The 15,621-nt window shown below is 35.6% G+C and overlaps 1 protein-coding gene across 1 annotated transcript; it reads left to right on the forward strand.

The window, feature by feature from the left end:
- Positions 308-10,979, forward strand: LOC18788299 (phytoene dehydrogenase, chloroplastic/chromoplastic). Its single transcript, XM_007222397.2, has 14 exons — positions 308-869; positions 968-1,100; positions 1,290-1,378; positions 1,918-1,975; positions 2,754-2,909; positions 4,928-5,076; positions 5,988-6,107; positions 6,482-6,695; positions 6,789-6,891; positions 7,479-7,526; positions 8,070-8,115; positions 9,034-9,221; positions 9,689-9,851; positions 10,536-10,979. Exons 1-14 carry the CDS (start codon positions 675-677, stop codon positions 10,593-10,595), a joined length of 1,722 nt encoding a protein of 573 aa, XP_007222459.1. The 5' UTR covers positions 308-674; the 3' UTR covers positions 10,596-10,979.

Below are 15,621 nucleotides of genomic sequence, written 5' to 3' on the forward strand. Positions count from 1 at the left end.
TTACATCACTACCACTACCATCACATGATACATAACACTTTTAACATCATTTCTATTTTAGTAATTATTCACAGTTACAACAATTTTATATTAAAATTTACCAAACGGTTTTGACACTGCTTTTTGTACTAACAGCACTTTAAAAATATTATTTATTAAACATGGAGATACTTTACTTTACAGCTAATTATTTTCAAAACACAGTATAAGTAATTTTTTAAAAAAGTGACAGCAATCTCAAACTGGACCTAAGTGGACCGCTTTAAATTTGAAGGGGCAAAGTGAAGGGGCATTTGGTGTAAATATTTAAGGTAGTGTGCGAAGGGAAAAGGCATGCATTGTGAATTGTGACTGGGTGTCTTCAACTGTTACCGCGCTTAGTGGAATATTCTTAACGCTGACCTAACCCACAAACTCAAAATGCCACTTTTGGCAGATTCCAAGCCTCACTTTCACAACTGGCCAAAGATGAGACGGAAACTCACCCAACAAGCTCATGTGTTCAGCGTTCCACCCACAAACAACCACCCACCCACCCACCCACCCACACTTCACACAACCCGTCCTCCTCCTCCCTTTTTCTTCTCTCCCCCACTACAACTGGAGCTGAAGATAGCTCCCTTTCTTCGCTCAGCAGCTGAGACTCCTGTTCTGTGCACAACCTGTTTGATAAAATGTCTCAGTGGGCTTGTGTCTCTGCTGCTAACTTGAGCTGTCAAGCTAGCATCATCAACACTCAAAAGCTACGAAACACTCCCAGATGCGATGCCTTTTCATTTAAAGGTAGTGAATTTATGGCTCAAAGCTGTAGATTTTTAAGCCCACAAACTATTTATGGAAGGCCGAGGAATGGTGCTTGCCCTTTGAAGGTTTGTTTTCTCTAGAAGTACGAGTGGTTTAGTTGCTAAATTGTTAAATTGTTAAAAGGGTAATGAACTTTTTTGCGTGTAATTGTAATGGTGTGTAGGTGGTTTGCGTTGATTATCCAAGACCAGACCTTGACAATACTGCTAATTTCTTAGAAGCTGCATATTTCTCTTCCACTTTCCGAGCCTCTCCTCGTCCAGCTAAGCCGTTGAAGGTCGTGATTGCTGGTGCAGGTGATTATGATATACAAACTTATTATATATTCTTAAAATTGCATTGGGTTTTCTTTTTTCCTTTTTTCTTTGGATGCTCATGCCCAATTTAAGCTTGTCTTATAGTGAACTCAAAATTTATGGATACTACATATAACATTTTATCTTTCATTATGTGATAAATATTTATTCTGTTCTGAATTTTTGCAGGTTTGGCTGGTCTGGCAACTGCAAAATATTTGGCTGATGCAGGTCATAAACCTATCTTACTGGAAGCAAGAGATGTTCTGGGCGGAAAGGTTTTTCAGCTGCTATAACTTTATCCCACTTCGAGACCATATTGCTGTTAGCTTGAAAAAGTTATAACTTTATATGTTTTGCGGCTAATGATTAGAGAGAAAATATCATTTATTAAAATTTAGAAAGAAACAAAAAACATAAGGATAGGAGAGAAGAAATTTATTAGAATTGCAAGGGAAGGACAGTCTTACATAATTAAATAAATTTACTATAACTTGCCAAAAAGAAAGACACTAAGTTCTGGAAAACCTGCACAAAAGGAAAACATAAGCAAGTGGGGAAAATCCATCTAAGAAAAAGTGCAAAGATAGAGAATTTGCTCTTGGAAAGTTCCAAGGGGCGAATCTGACTCTTATAACTGTGCTTTCTAGTCTTCCAACTTATAATTATGTCCTTGTTTGTGCTTCCAAAATCAGTGGCCAATGAGTACCCAATTGGAAGGGTCACTGTCCAATATTTATCCACATTCTAACTTCATATCTCAGATATTTTTGTTGTTTCTATTAATTGCTTATTGAAATATCCAGTTTTTTGATAGGTGGCAGCATGGAAAGATAAGGATGGAGACTGGTACGAAACAGGCCTACATATCTTCTGTGAGTTTAATAGTTTTTTCACTTATAAAAAATCTTTTTTTTCAACTTTAATAATCATCATGCTACATTTGGGTGGCTGGTATGGGAGAGGATGATAAAGTATAATAAATTGGGAAATGGGATTCCTAGTAATTAGTAGCTTGCATTGTTCTCCTTCCAAAGTTCAGACTCTGTAAGGGTATCGAGTCCACTATTTTTCTGTTCTGTTTGAAGAAAACAAAAATCTCTCATAGAGTATTGAAGGCTGAGAAAATTACACCGGCAGGCGATTGTGCTTGCAAGTGAACCATTGTATTCTCTGAAAAGATAAAGTTTTTAAATAAAGTGCCTATTTCATTTTTGACCAAAATTGGTTTATATATAAATTTGTAATATTGTATATCAATTCAAAATTTTAGCTAATATATAAGTTGCAACAGAGAGGGGTGAATAAAATTAATTTTAGGTGGACGTATCAAAATGTTAATCAACCAAGTTTTTAGAATTATATTGGAAAAAGGTTGATAAGCAGTACTTATAAAATCAGAAAATTTAAAATCTGCCACCTGTTGTATGTAGGGGGGTTCGAACCCAAGCATTTCCAGTATCTTTTTTCATTGTCTGTCTTCTATCCAAGATGAATCTACATTATGTATTTAGTGCTTAATGAAACTGGTTCTTTAACTTTGCTTTAGGAATTTTCTTTAAAAATAGACTATTGATGTCTCTAGTGCTTATACATAGAGCAGCCGGGTAATGGATTCTATTTCTTATGAGATATATTTTTTGTATTGGCAAGTTGGGGCTTATCCGAATATTCAGAACCTGTTTGGTGAGCTTGGTATTGATGATCGATTGCAGTGGAAGGAGCATTCTATGATATTTGCAATGCCAAGCAAACCAGGAGAGTTCAGCCGGTTTGATTTCCCTGAAGTTTTACCAGCACCCTTAAATGGTAAGATATTTAGCCACCTCTTGAAATTTGACAATAGTTTCTCTACAACTGCAGGAATTCATTCCATTCCTTGGAAGGTAGCTTGATTTATACAAACATTACAAAATAATTTTAGTAGATTGAAGTATTACAATACCTTGTTTACTTAATTGTCTGACTGTCCATATTTGATAACCAACACTCACACTGTCAACCCTTTATTATAATGTTATTAACAGAAGATTCTGGGATTTTACAAATAGTTAAAGACTACTCTAAAATTCATATAAAATTACTCTGGTCGATGACATTGGTAGTTCGGAGGCTTGGTGGCAGCATTGGGTTGTAGGTTGGCAATCTGAGAAGATTGGTAGGATGGACAAATCGATTTCTTCCTGAAGGGTAGAGATTATCAAGAGTGTTGTCTAGTTCACCACCTTTTCATGTTTCCCAAGGAAAAGATAAATTCCGAGTTGGTCCGCTTAAACCTATGTCTTTAATAATATGGAGATATTTTTTTTTTTATTGTGGGATGGATGAAAATAGTACGAGAATGTTAATTATCATCTAGTGAATTCGGATGATTTTACTCCGTACTCAGTAAGAAGGTTTGGGAGTTAGGAGACTGGGTATCTTTAGCAGGGTCTTTTAGGTGAATTCTTGTCAAGACAGTAGAAATTTTTTTGGAGGCACATGGTGCTTTTCATACAAGGGAGAGAAATGATAATCAAATATGTAGTTTTATGTTGTTTTGTTGGAAACACACAATATGTTTTAGTTTTTCTTTTGCCCAAGACAAGCATGAAATACACATTAAATTCCAGAATTTGAGGGCTCAAATAGGCAATGGTGTTTCAGTCGAACACTATTTTAGAATCAATATGTTTTCTGAGAAAAGGCACGAAGAATTGTAAGTGTGGTCAGTTGAAGTCATCAATAAGAATCCAATTCTCTCTTGTCTTGTTCCGTCTCTTTTATTTCTTTTTTCTGATTCCTATAGCCCTCTGTTTCTTTAATGAACTTGCTCTTGATTTGTGTTTTTTTCCCTCTCAATATCTCCTTGTTTAAAGATGGTTGGTTATGTTTGGGCCCATTTTTCATTTTGGTTAGGTCAATGGATCCAAATTTTACCTAGCCCTAGGCTTTGTCTTAGAGAAAACAGAACTCAGGACGAATTTGAGCTTCAAGTTTGTTAGATATTGAGTAAGCCAAACCCAACTGCTCAAGACCAGCGACAACCAGATGGGAGAAAAAGGACCTGGTGTGCGGTCCATTGAACTATGGAATAGGCTCAAGGAACCGTGGCTAATGCATCAATTTTTTTCCCCTTAGTTGCACGACCCTGGTATCTTTTAGTGGTCTCGGATGAGTTTTCTTGCCTTTCATTCATTTCCAATTTCCTATTGTTCCATATTCTGGATTTTCATTAATTGAACAAAATTTAAGTAACTTTAAATATATTTATACAAGTGTCTTTAGATATTTTATAAAAAGTAATATTAAAGTTTAAGCAAAATTCTTGGAAGACAACGCTGGTGCTTCCATGATCTACATGCATGTATTCTTGAGGATTCAGCCTGCTATATTCTAATGATTAGATATCTTGTTTCTGAATTATGCTTAGATTAAATGATGCATGCGATTGTAAATTCATTCTTTGCTTGTGCTGTTAAGAGTCCTAATTGATGGGCCACCTTGGGTGTTAGTAAAATATTTTCTTTGTTTGGTAAGATATATGTAGGGAATTTTTTTCTTGTCAGAGTTACGTTATTAGACTGAGAATCAAAACCATCATTAGTTAATATTATGCCTGAATGTGTGGTCCTGTCCTGATTAACATTCTGGCCACGTAACATGCCAGATTTCTGGCAAGGGATCACTACCCCCCCTGTCTCTTGTATCTCTTTCTCTCCGTGTACTATATATTATATATAGAGAGAGTAGGCATATATATAATATTTGTATAAAGTGAGAAGAGAGAGGACATCTCTCTGTATATATTATTACTTTTTTGAGCTGTTTGTGATTGTGGCTGGCAGGAATATGGGCCATATTGAAGAACAATGAGATGCTGACTTGGCCAGAGAAAATCAAGTTTGCAATTGGACTACTGCCAGCAATTCTTGGTGGGCAGGCTTATGTTGAAGCCCAAGATGGCTTGAGTGTAAAAGATTGGATGAGGAAACAGGTACTCTAATATAGTTGATAAATGTTTTTGCATGTTTTATTGGCTGAGTTAGACGTGTTTGTGTATATATATAGCTAGGAGCTTATGTGCCATGAGCAGATATTGTAATGAGTTGAAAAGTAAAGGGTTAGACCAAACCTGCTTCTTTGGTCATTCAGTTTCACAATCATGAAATGGGCCAAGATTGGTTGATCTCAGTACACGATGTGCTCAGATAAAGTACCTACTAAAAATATTAGAGGACCAAATCATATAGTTTGCTGAGAATAATTAATATTAGTCAAAGTTCCCAGTACTAGCAGATAGACAATGAAATTATGAAAAGGAGATCTACTTCTTGTCAATTATTAATGTATAAGAGACTAGCTATTCGGCACATACAATACCTGACACTAGTTTGGATGGCTAAAATCCAAGGGACTAGCTTGCATCTGGTTTTCCATTTAAAGCTTTTGTTTCATAATGGTCAAGATGTCAGTGTGGCAGTGCGAGCCTCAAGATTTGAAGAGGTAGACATTTCGACGAACTTGTTGAAATCTAGAAAAACCGAACTAGTTTTCTCCTTCAGAGGAAAATAGGCATAAACTTGTATGTACTCTTAATTAATTATAACTGAATCCACAAAATTTACATCTCCAGTGAGAAAATAAGAGATATAGAAATAAAAAACTGAGATTGTGTTAACAGAAAGCGATTTTTCTTCAGTGTTTTTACAATTTTTGTTTATTTAATTGATTGAAACAACTACCAGCCAAAAAATAAAATGAAATAAAATTGACTTTTTTTATGATTTGCAGGTCAGTCGTATATTTCATGTGATCCTGTCGTATTGGTTGATCAGATTGAATTTTGATGAAGATAGTTTATACAGGGAAAAAAACAATGACTTGTGATTTCTCCTTTTCTCTCAGGGCATACCGGATCGAGTGACTACTGAGGTGTTTATTGCCATGTCAAAGGCCCTGAACTTTATTAACCCTGATGAACTTTCAATGCAATGCATATTGATTGCTTTGAACCGATTCCTTCAGGTATGGTGAATTCCCTCACTTTCAACAATGCATATTGATTGCTTTTACTAAGAATCTTGTTTTTCTTCCAATCCATAAAAGATTGGTGTGAAAGAAGAACAGTTCACGATATAATGGTATAGCTTCATGTGCATCATTAATGCAAGTTAGAACGATGTAATATATAGTTTCCTTTGTATGTTAGATGGAGCATGGGTCAGATCTCAGAAGCAACTTATCCTGAATATCACTCCTTGTGAAATATAATTTTTTATTTTTGGATGAGTTCCATCTCTGTATGCACTATATGCGATCACTATATTATTACTTAAGAGGACAACTTTTGTTACAACCTAGCACTTCCTGATCAGTATATTATGCAAACACATGTATAGGAGAAACACGGTTCCAAGATGGCTTTTTTGGATGGTAGTCCCCCTGAGAGACTCTGTGCACCAATTGTTGATCATATCCAGTCATTAGGCGGTGAAGTCCGAATTAATTCCCGAATACAGAGAATTGAGCTAAATAAAGATGGGACCGTGAAGAGTTTTGTACTAAATAATGGGAGCATGATTGAAGCAGATGCCTATGTATTCGCCACTCCAGGTGTCGCACAAATTTTCTTTTTAGATAATATAGTTGAACTTAAGTGTATATTTCAGTTTCCCTAAGGTGGTTGTTTGGTTTTCTTATAAACAGTTGATATCCTAAAGCTTCTATTGCCTGATAACTGGAAAGAGATCCCATATTTCAAGAAATTGGAGAAACTGGTTGGCGTTCCAGTTATCAATGTTCACATATGGTGAGTGGATATTAACTGATATTAAACAATAATGCAAATAGCTCTCTCTCTCTCTCACAGACACAGACACAGACACACACACACACAGAGACGAACGCACGCACATTCTCTTTCACTTAATAAGTATTGATTCCTTAATTTTTCATGATCAGAAAATAGAACTGGATGGTGTATATTGACAACTGGCCTAATTTATGGGTTTCTTTCTTCAATTTTTTGTTGGCCTGGAAATTTCAATAAATGAGAAAAAACTTATATGGTTTAGGACGTCTCTTTAAGTTAAATACAAGTTTTATCACAAGATATTGGGATTGACTATGGGTACTTTTCTTAACCTCTTTGGGGTTCTTACTTTAGTCCTTGTCAATCAGTCATTGCCAATGAAAGCCATACCTTTCAGGTTTTGTTGCTTAGAATGGCCCAAAAATGTGATTTCCAAATGTAATGTGAAACCTGCTATTGATTTATTTATTTTACTCAATTTCTTTGTCATTTTATTTCGGTCTGAAGTTACTCTCTGTTTCACTGAAGTAATATGTTAGTAATATGCATGCTAATCTGATGCTATGAATTGTTTTTAATTACAGGTTTGACAGAAAGCTGAAGAACACATATGATCATCTACTTTTTAGCAGGTCCTGCTCATACTTAGGTGTTTAGTTTAGCATAGATATTACAGTGATGCTTACTTTCCGTGTGTATCTCATGGTTCTTTGAGGTTTGCTGCTTGCAGCTTGACATTCTGACTGGCCGTGTTAAAGTTACTCAGCCAAGGATAATATATGACAAAATGTTGGTTCTAATATTGTAAGGGCTGCATAAAGACAATAAGACATCCCGTCCAGGCCAAAACATTTGAAGTTAGAAAGAATTTATCTTCTTTAGTTGGTGTTATAATTTATCTTCTTTCAATCCATAATGGAGGCCAAAATAAGACATCCCGTCCAGGCCAAAATATCATCTAAACAATCCCAAGTTTATAATTTATCTATAATTTGATGACAAACTTGGGATTGTTTAGATAATATTTTAATTTAAAAAGAAAACTACAAAAAATACAGCCTATTTGGTGTATAATGTATCCAAACTCTTATAGTGCTGTCTGCTGCCTTTGGTCTCCTTTTATTGTGCCAGTATTGTTTCATCTGTGACATGGTCTTTTTTTTCCCCTAATGCAGAAGTCCTCTTTTAAGTGTCTATGCCGACATGTCCGTAACATGTAAGGTAAAATCTGTTATTTATTCCTTATTAGTAAGCACAGTAGATATTGTTTGATTTTTCTTTTTAACTTCTAGCTACCATGCATCTAATAATGTAACTATACATTTCGTATCTTTAGAGAAACTAATATTAAAACACAAAATCTTGCATATAGTGACAAACATTTTAATAGCAACGAAGTTGAAAACATTTTGAGAAAAAGGAACAGTATTGTCTCTTTTTCTCATTCAATGTTAAATAACCATTTTGTTTGAATCTTTCAAAATTTGAATTTGTTTTGTATAGAATAATACTTGCATCCTGACTGGTCATGACCCTGTTTATAATAGTGTGGCAGCGGTTTATATATTATTATTGATTTATTGGAGGTTTTTTCAGTCATGAGAGAGGTGAGCTACAAGCATATGTCTAGGGACTTAAACATGAACCATAAATAATTTGTTTTAGAGGTAGATGACAATTCTCTAGGTTGTGCAATAAGAATTTAGATCGAAAAGTCTGAGAAAGTATATCATTCAATTATGAGAAAAAGATGATATAATTTTTATCTTTGTGTACTATTCTTGTACTGATTCTTTTGAAATTTCTTACCACAAAAGAAATTTAAAAGGAAAGAGAATAACATGTTCTTTTGCTTGATGAGAAATATTGTTTTATGGAACCATGGATGAAGCACATAAGCATGAATTATAGACCTATTCATTTATGGATGGATATTGTTCCACGCTACCTCCTGCATAATTTTTTATGTCAACGTAATAAGAATATTGTATCAGTTTTCCCTATCCAGGAAAAATCAGTTAATGGATTTTCATTATATTCTCTTAGTATCAAGTATAACTCATTTCAATTCCTTTTAGTTTCATTTTCATTTTAGTTTACTTTTGGGTTGGGGACATGATTCATTGTAATTCATTGCAGGAATATTACAATCCAAACCAGTCAATGCTGGAGTTGGTTTTTGCACCAGCAGAAGAATGGATATCATGCAGTGATTCAGAAATTATTGATGCTACACTCAAAGAACTTGCAAAACTCTTTCCAGATGAGATAGCTGTAGATCAAAGCAAAGCAAAGATTTTGAAGTACCATGTGGTGAAAACACCAAGGTTTGAATTTATAGCCATAAGTTTTGAATCTTAATGAATGTTTATGAATATTATTTGAAAAATCATGTTGCCAGTACGCAATGGAAATAAATTCCAGGGGCTCTTTGTGTTACACGTGAACTTGTTTGATTGAAATATTAACATATTGTCTCATACCGCCTATTTAAAATTTTCCTTTTTATATTTAATGTGGAAATTTCTAGCTATTAATTTTTCACACAAAACTTTAATGGAAACTACGGGGCAGCAAATTCACATGGAAGGGTTGGATTTTAATTTATTTACTTGTTGATTTAGCGGGACTATTCTGCATAAGGAGTTCCATTGCCATGTCGTAAGCAGTTGAATCCAGAACTATGCCCTAGGAATAAGGAGGCATGACCATTGGGCCACTGCCTGACGTCCCCGTGCTTGACTTGGTTATGGGTGTTTGTGCTTTAACTGATTATGACTGATTCATGTCTCAGGTCGGTTTACAAAACTGTACCAGGTTGTGAACCTTGCCGTCCCTTGCAAAGATCTCCCCTAGAGGGTTTCTATTTAGCTGGTGATTACACAAAACAAAAGTATTTAGCCTCAATGGAAGGTGCTGTTCTGTCAGGGAAACTTTGTGCACAAGCAATTGTACAGGTAATTTCCATCAGGACACCGGAATTTATATGGCATGATGAACACTCATGTTCATCTATGTCTGAATTTACTTAAAACTGATATCTTACAAACATGGTCTGTGAAAAACGAAAAATATCTCTTGAATATTTAACGTGCATCACTTGCCTCCATTTTTTGCTGGTTTTACTTTACAGGAGTCATCCCACTTTTATTTTTTTGATTATTTAGTGATGGAAATTTTGGCATTTACTTGAATTGAAATCTTTTCGATGTCTATAATTATCAGTCCCATAATTCCTGTGCTGCACTAAGGAACTTTCTAAGTGGTTGAAATGCCTTAGGAATGAGTTTTTCATGTAGTTTAGGCCTTTTTTTATAGCAATTTTGGTTTTGGTTCTGGTGTTCAGATTTTTGTCTTTTGGTTAAAGAGATAGAGAGAATATATAAAATAAACGATTAAGGTAGATGAGAAATGAGAGAGGTGTCACCCCTCTCCTTTACATCAATCTTCTATGTCCTGTCCTCACTTTTTTCTCCTTTTTCTTCTCTATCTTTAATACAAACCAAAGACAAAAGGTTACGAAATTAGCCCTCAATATTTCCAGTCCTTTTAGCGTTGAGTTGTATTTGATGACAAAGCCTTTGTAATTTCTGTGCTCTCCTCTGTTTGCATGTTGAACTTTCATGTATTTAAATATGCAGGATTACGAATTGCTTGTTGCTCGGGGACAAACAAGGGTGGCTGAGGCAAGCGTTCGGTGACGAAAAACCTTGAAGTAGAGGCAAGCTGTGCAGTTTTTTCTGGATGATACTTTAAAAATGGGTTAGTGCTTGTAAACGATTGGATTACAACAATTTAGGCACCAATCATCCCCTTAAGGCAATGTAAGTGGAGACAATTCTTTGAGCACTTTGGTGATGCATCTCTTAAAAAATGGTGTTATTTCTTTGTACCCTATCATTGAGCGTGTACGTGTATATAATCTGATCAGAGCGTTTATCTATGGTCATTCCAGCCATTAAATTTGGCAAAAGGAAAGAGGTAAATCCATCCTAGAACCAAATGAATATGTATTTTTGTTTTCCAAATGTTACTCTACAATTGAAGAATTATATTATACTTGATTGCACGGGATTAACAGAAAACGCAACCTTACCCATCTTGTGCTTAAGCTACTCCTACGCTCAACAATATCCTCTATGGGGGCGAGGGCTTCATAAGAGTTGTGATGTGGTGGTACGTTACGACTCATAATGAATCATTCGGCAGATAAATTCTGTACAAATATAGTTCATTCCATTGAGTTGACAGTCAATGAGTTGTTGGAACGTGGAAGAAATCGGCCACACCGGTTTGAACTTTGAATGGTTTGCACGAACTAGATTAAGAATTTCACCTTGTAATTAAATTTGGTTTCAGTCTCCACTTTACATATGTGTCCGGTATATTCTAACTTCATTAGTCATGCCAAGTTTCCATAAGGACAACAAAATCAATGTTAAGTTTGCAAGTTTGCATAGCGGATGAGAAATGATAACCGTGGAATGAAATAATGAAGGGCTGAGATTTAAACTTCTGGGTGCCTCTATTTTACCCTCAGACAGTTCAAAAAGTAAATATTTTTTTTATTGTTGGAGTCGTTCTTCTAGTTTTAAAGGGCAAAATGGGGCTTTCAAGTTTTGATGGGTGAACTGATCAAATATACTGTGCGTAGAAGCGAAGTATACAAATACAAAGACCCAAAGGTTCGCATCTTCTTCTTCTTCGCGCTTCTCCACTGGGCTTTCTCCTCCACAGCTTCTCCTCCTTCTCCTTGGCGCTTCTACTCATACGAGCACCAGACCCAAAAAAATCGAGTTTTGGGTTTTCTTTTTTGGGCTGCAGATGTAAGTGTAGAGTGGCCGGAAGATAAAAGTAAAATGCAACAGAATTTGATTTGGGGATGGTTTTTCATCGCATCCGGCTCTGTTTTCTTTCTGGGTTTTCTCTATGCTACCGTCTTATCCAAGCTTCTTCCACCTTCAGATAATATTATCCTCTCCGCCATACAAAATGACCGGTAATTGCTCAGCCAAGTGATTTTGTATTTTTTTCCCCCATATATATGTGTTTTTTTTTCCTTCTTCTGTTACTATTCAATGCTAATTCATATTCAAAATTAGTCCCAGAATCCAATGTACTAGCTTAAACTCCATTTTTCATTCATTCCAGAACAAAATTGCCATATGATTTGACATACTTATTAGGGAAAAATAACAGGTTCTTCTATAAGTAATTAAGTTGCAATGTGCAAGTACCTATATGTTTGATGCAGTAGTGATCCAAGAATAACATTTGGATACCTATCAGAAAAAAAATGCCAATTTATATAATTTATCTCCATATGATGTTCTCTTTTTCTGGGTAAGCATATATTGTTTTTTTTCTTCTGTCAATATGATCTTACTTGATCTATTTAATGAATGCTTAGCTTTACGATAACAATATATATGAGTGAGTTTATTAGTTTTCAGCTGGTGGGTTTCTTCTGTATTATTGTCCGTCGTTAGGAGAATAGGGTTTCATTACACTGAGCACTACGTTTGGGACAGATCTATAGACTTTCCTTTTGGGGTTTATTTGAATAGGTAGAGATTGCCTGCAAATTTGTGTTGATGAGGCAGTTTTCCTGCAATGTAATTCAACATCATATGCTTTCTTAGGTTGCTTTAAAGAAGAGGGATTTATTTTTTGGCGGAAGTGACAGCTATTTAGGATGCTGTAATCTGCGTGAAAAGATGGGTTTTGATTGTATGCGGGAGGTATGTACCTCCCTGAGGTGAAACACAGCAGCTAGGGACTAAAGAAAAAGAGCTTGGAAGATTGACCGTACAAATGTAGACATCGGAGTAGTGGCTTTTAGGCATCACTCATAATAGTCAAGACTCAAGAGATGGTAGATCACACATCCAAATATAGCGAATCAGCACTAATGACTCTGAGGGACTGAATTTACTGTTGTTTTGCCATCCTTTAAATTATGTAGTTACAAAAGGTATTAGCTTATTGTGCTCAATAAAGCAAGCATCCAAGAAATCCACAAAAGCTAACACATTAGATGACACATATGCTTGCAAAATAAAATCAGTGTGTGCAAAATCTTAACTGTCAGCTTCAACGGTAGCCAAAAAGTCCAAATTATCAGTCACTGCATGTTGTACAAAATCCCAATGTGGAGCGATATCCACAAAGGAAAATTTTGAACTTGCTCTGGCCATGAAATGGGACAGTTTTCTTTGTTCGTCAATATATCAATCTTTTGCGTTGGCTGGTTGAATTGTGCATGGCAAGAGATATGGATATTGTTGTTCATATGTGCATATTTATCTTTTTATATAGAGAAGAAAGTCTAAGGTATTGAGTGATTGTCAGAAATTCGTTGACAGTTGCTTTATTTACTCTCGAGTGTTAGTAAGTGACTTGGTGCCCATACCTATTAAGCTGATTTGGAAAGTTCAAGTTTAACATGACTTTCTTTTTTACTGGATTTTTGTTGAAGTTCCTATTCTTCATCATTTTCTAACTTAGTTTCTTGTCTGATAATAGGTATTATTGCTTTTTGGTGCCCTTGACTCTCCCGGTCCTTGTGGTTGCTGTATACTTTCATTGGCTTAGCATGAAACTGTTCAAACATGCATGATTTTTCTAAGCCAATCAGGTATGTTCGAAAGCAATGGAATATTGTATGCTTGTATGAGTTCAGAGTTAGATAAGTGAGGCTACTTTCTTCCTTCCGAGGTTATGCTCAAGAAGGCAGAATACCAGCACTCACTGTGTTTGGCCAAAACACTGAGGAATGTGATTATGTACCACTGCTATGGTACATAATCACATTTATGGGCTCTAGATTTTCATTTAGAATTTCTTGAAAAGTCTTTTTAATAATTATTTTCTTTCTTGTTCATAAGTTTAATTATTTTTTTTCCTCCCTGAAATGTTTCCATTCAAGATCATGAATTCTTATTGGCAAATGCTGTAAACATAGGAATCGCAGTGAGTCTTTTCCATGAAGTATTCAACTTACAAGAATCATTTTTAGTTTTTTAAAGTGTGGACATTTTTTGTTTATCTTAAAATTTTTCCTCGAATACAAAATGGACGGTTGCGCTTTCATAGGAAAATAGAAAGGCTCGCCAATGGCCCTTGTATTTTGGGTCAAGTTTCATCAAGGCCCTGCAATTGTGATTTTACCGAATTTGCCCCTATACATTGGATATGTTGCAATTCGACATCACGTTGTTATTTTATCAATTTAGTCGACAAACATAGCATGTGGTTTGCACACGATTTGTTTTTTTTTTTTTTTTTTTTAAACCAAAAAAAAATATACGAGCGCTAATCTAAATTACTTTAACATACAGGTAGAGGGACTCGAACTAATCGTTCAAGATTATGCAAATGTGCAGGCTCATTGTCCTAACCAGCTAGCTTAACTTACGTATGCACGATTTGAGATATTTTAGATGGTGGCAATGAAGTTAAACCACCCTAAATATCCCCAATCATCCAGTCAAAGTCTATTTTTCTTTGGAAAAATTGACGGAATTAAAGATGTGTCTTTGAAATATAAGAAGTTGCAACTCCATTTATAAAATTAGCAAAACCGAAACTGCATGAAATCCAACACTGATCCAGACTTCAATATGCCTAATAGCAAGCCAATTATGAATCCAACACTGATCCCAATCAAAACTCTGAAACCCAAGCAAATTACCATCATGACCTGAAATCTCAAGGTTGAAATGCATACAACTTAGTTTCATAAACCATCTACAGAACGTTGTTCTGTTGGTTTCGGATAAATACAGAAAGAACACAAAATCAAAACTGCAACTTGAACGTATTCCATGGACTTGGTTCACAGTGAAAGTATTTAGAACTCAATCAAGCTTAGCACAATTAGTCGGCAAAATTAACGTAAATTTTTACAAACTACATGACAAAATATGTAAATTTCACACTCCCTTGTCCTTTCTCCTCCCTTCAGTTTTCTCGGGGACCAAGGGAAAATGAATTGGAGGAAGGGGAAGGTAATGATGAGGCTGGTGGGAGGTGAGGGAACAGAGGAACAAATGCCCTTGCACATCTATAGGATCACAACCGATGATGAATCTTATTGTCTAGGAGTGGTGCTGAATGAAAGAGTGCGAAGATGCACACGAATTATATGAGAAGTCCTAAATGTTATATTTGAAAATGGGGATTTGGAAGAATACGACACGCCTTCCATTGAGGAGTACACAGTGCTCTATCTTCAACTAAATGGAGACAGTTTCTTGAGGGTCAAACTTGAAATTGCTTGGGCGTCTTCCGGCACTTAGTGGATCAAGTATCTTCTTTTGATGGGACTTTGTTAGACATTTATTGAAGAACTGAAGATGAGGAAACTGAATTGGTTGGTTGGAAAGGGGTTCGGATTGAAGATTGCAACGGTGACATAGAAGCTTTGGATGAAATGGTCAGGAATTATTCCTCAATTCATGGTGATATTGATGCATGTACCTTGATTTACTACACCAAGCTTAGGATGGATTTGATAAGGAGCTAAGTTTGGAGATCGAATGGGATGTATTCACCCATTTGGTGCAAGGAGTTGTTGCATTCTCTGAAGATCCTTGGTCTGAGTGGTTAGATGGTGATGAGAGATACATTTATTGGAAGCCTAAAAAAGAAGATGGAATTTTGGTGTCAATGTGCAGAATCACCATAGATGGGAAAGCCTCTACTGGCTATAGCACGTAGTACTAT

This window comes from Prunus persica, chromosome G1, assembly GCF_000346465.2.
Source record: "Prunus persica cultivar Lovell chromosome G1, Prunus_persica_NCBIv2, whole genome shotgun sequence".
Classification (NCBI taxonomy): domain Eukaryota; kingdom Viridiplantae; phylum Streptophyta; class Magnoliopsida; order Rosales; family Rosaceae; genus Prunus; species Prunus persica.

Excerpts from the sequence above, each read along its gene's own strand:
- LOC18788299 (XM_007222397.2), top strand. The coding sequence starts at position 675 with ATGTCTCAGTGGGCTTGTGTCTCTGCTGCTAACTTGAGCTGTCAAGCT. Across the intron at positions 6,892-7,478 it reads GTTATCAATGTTCACATATG|GTTTGACAGAAAGCTGAAGA; the intron begins GTGAGTGGATAT and ends TTTTAATTACAG. Across the intron at positions 9,222-9,688 it reads CATGTGGTGAAAACACCAAG|GTCGGTTTACAAAACTGTAC; the intron begins GTTTGAATTTAT and ends TTCATGTCTCAG.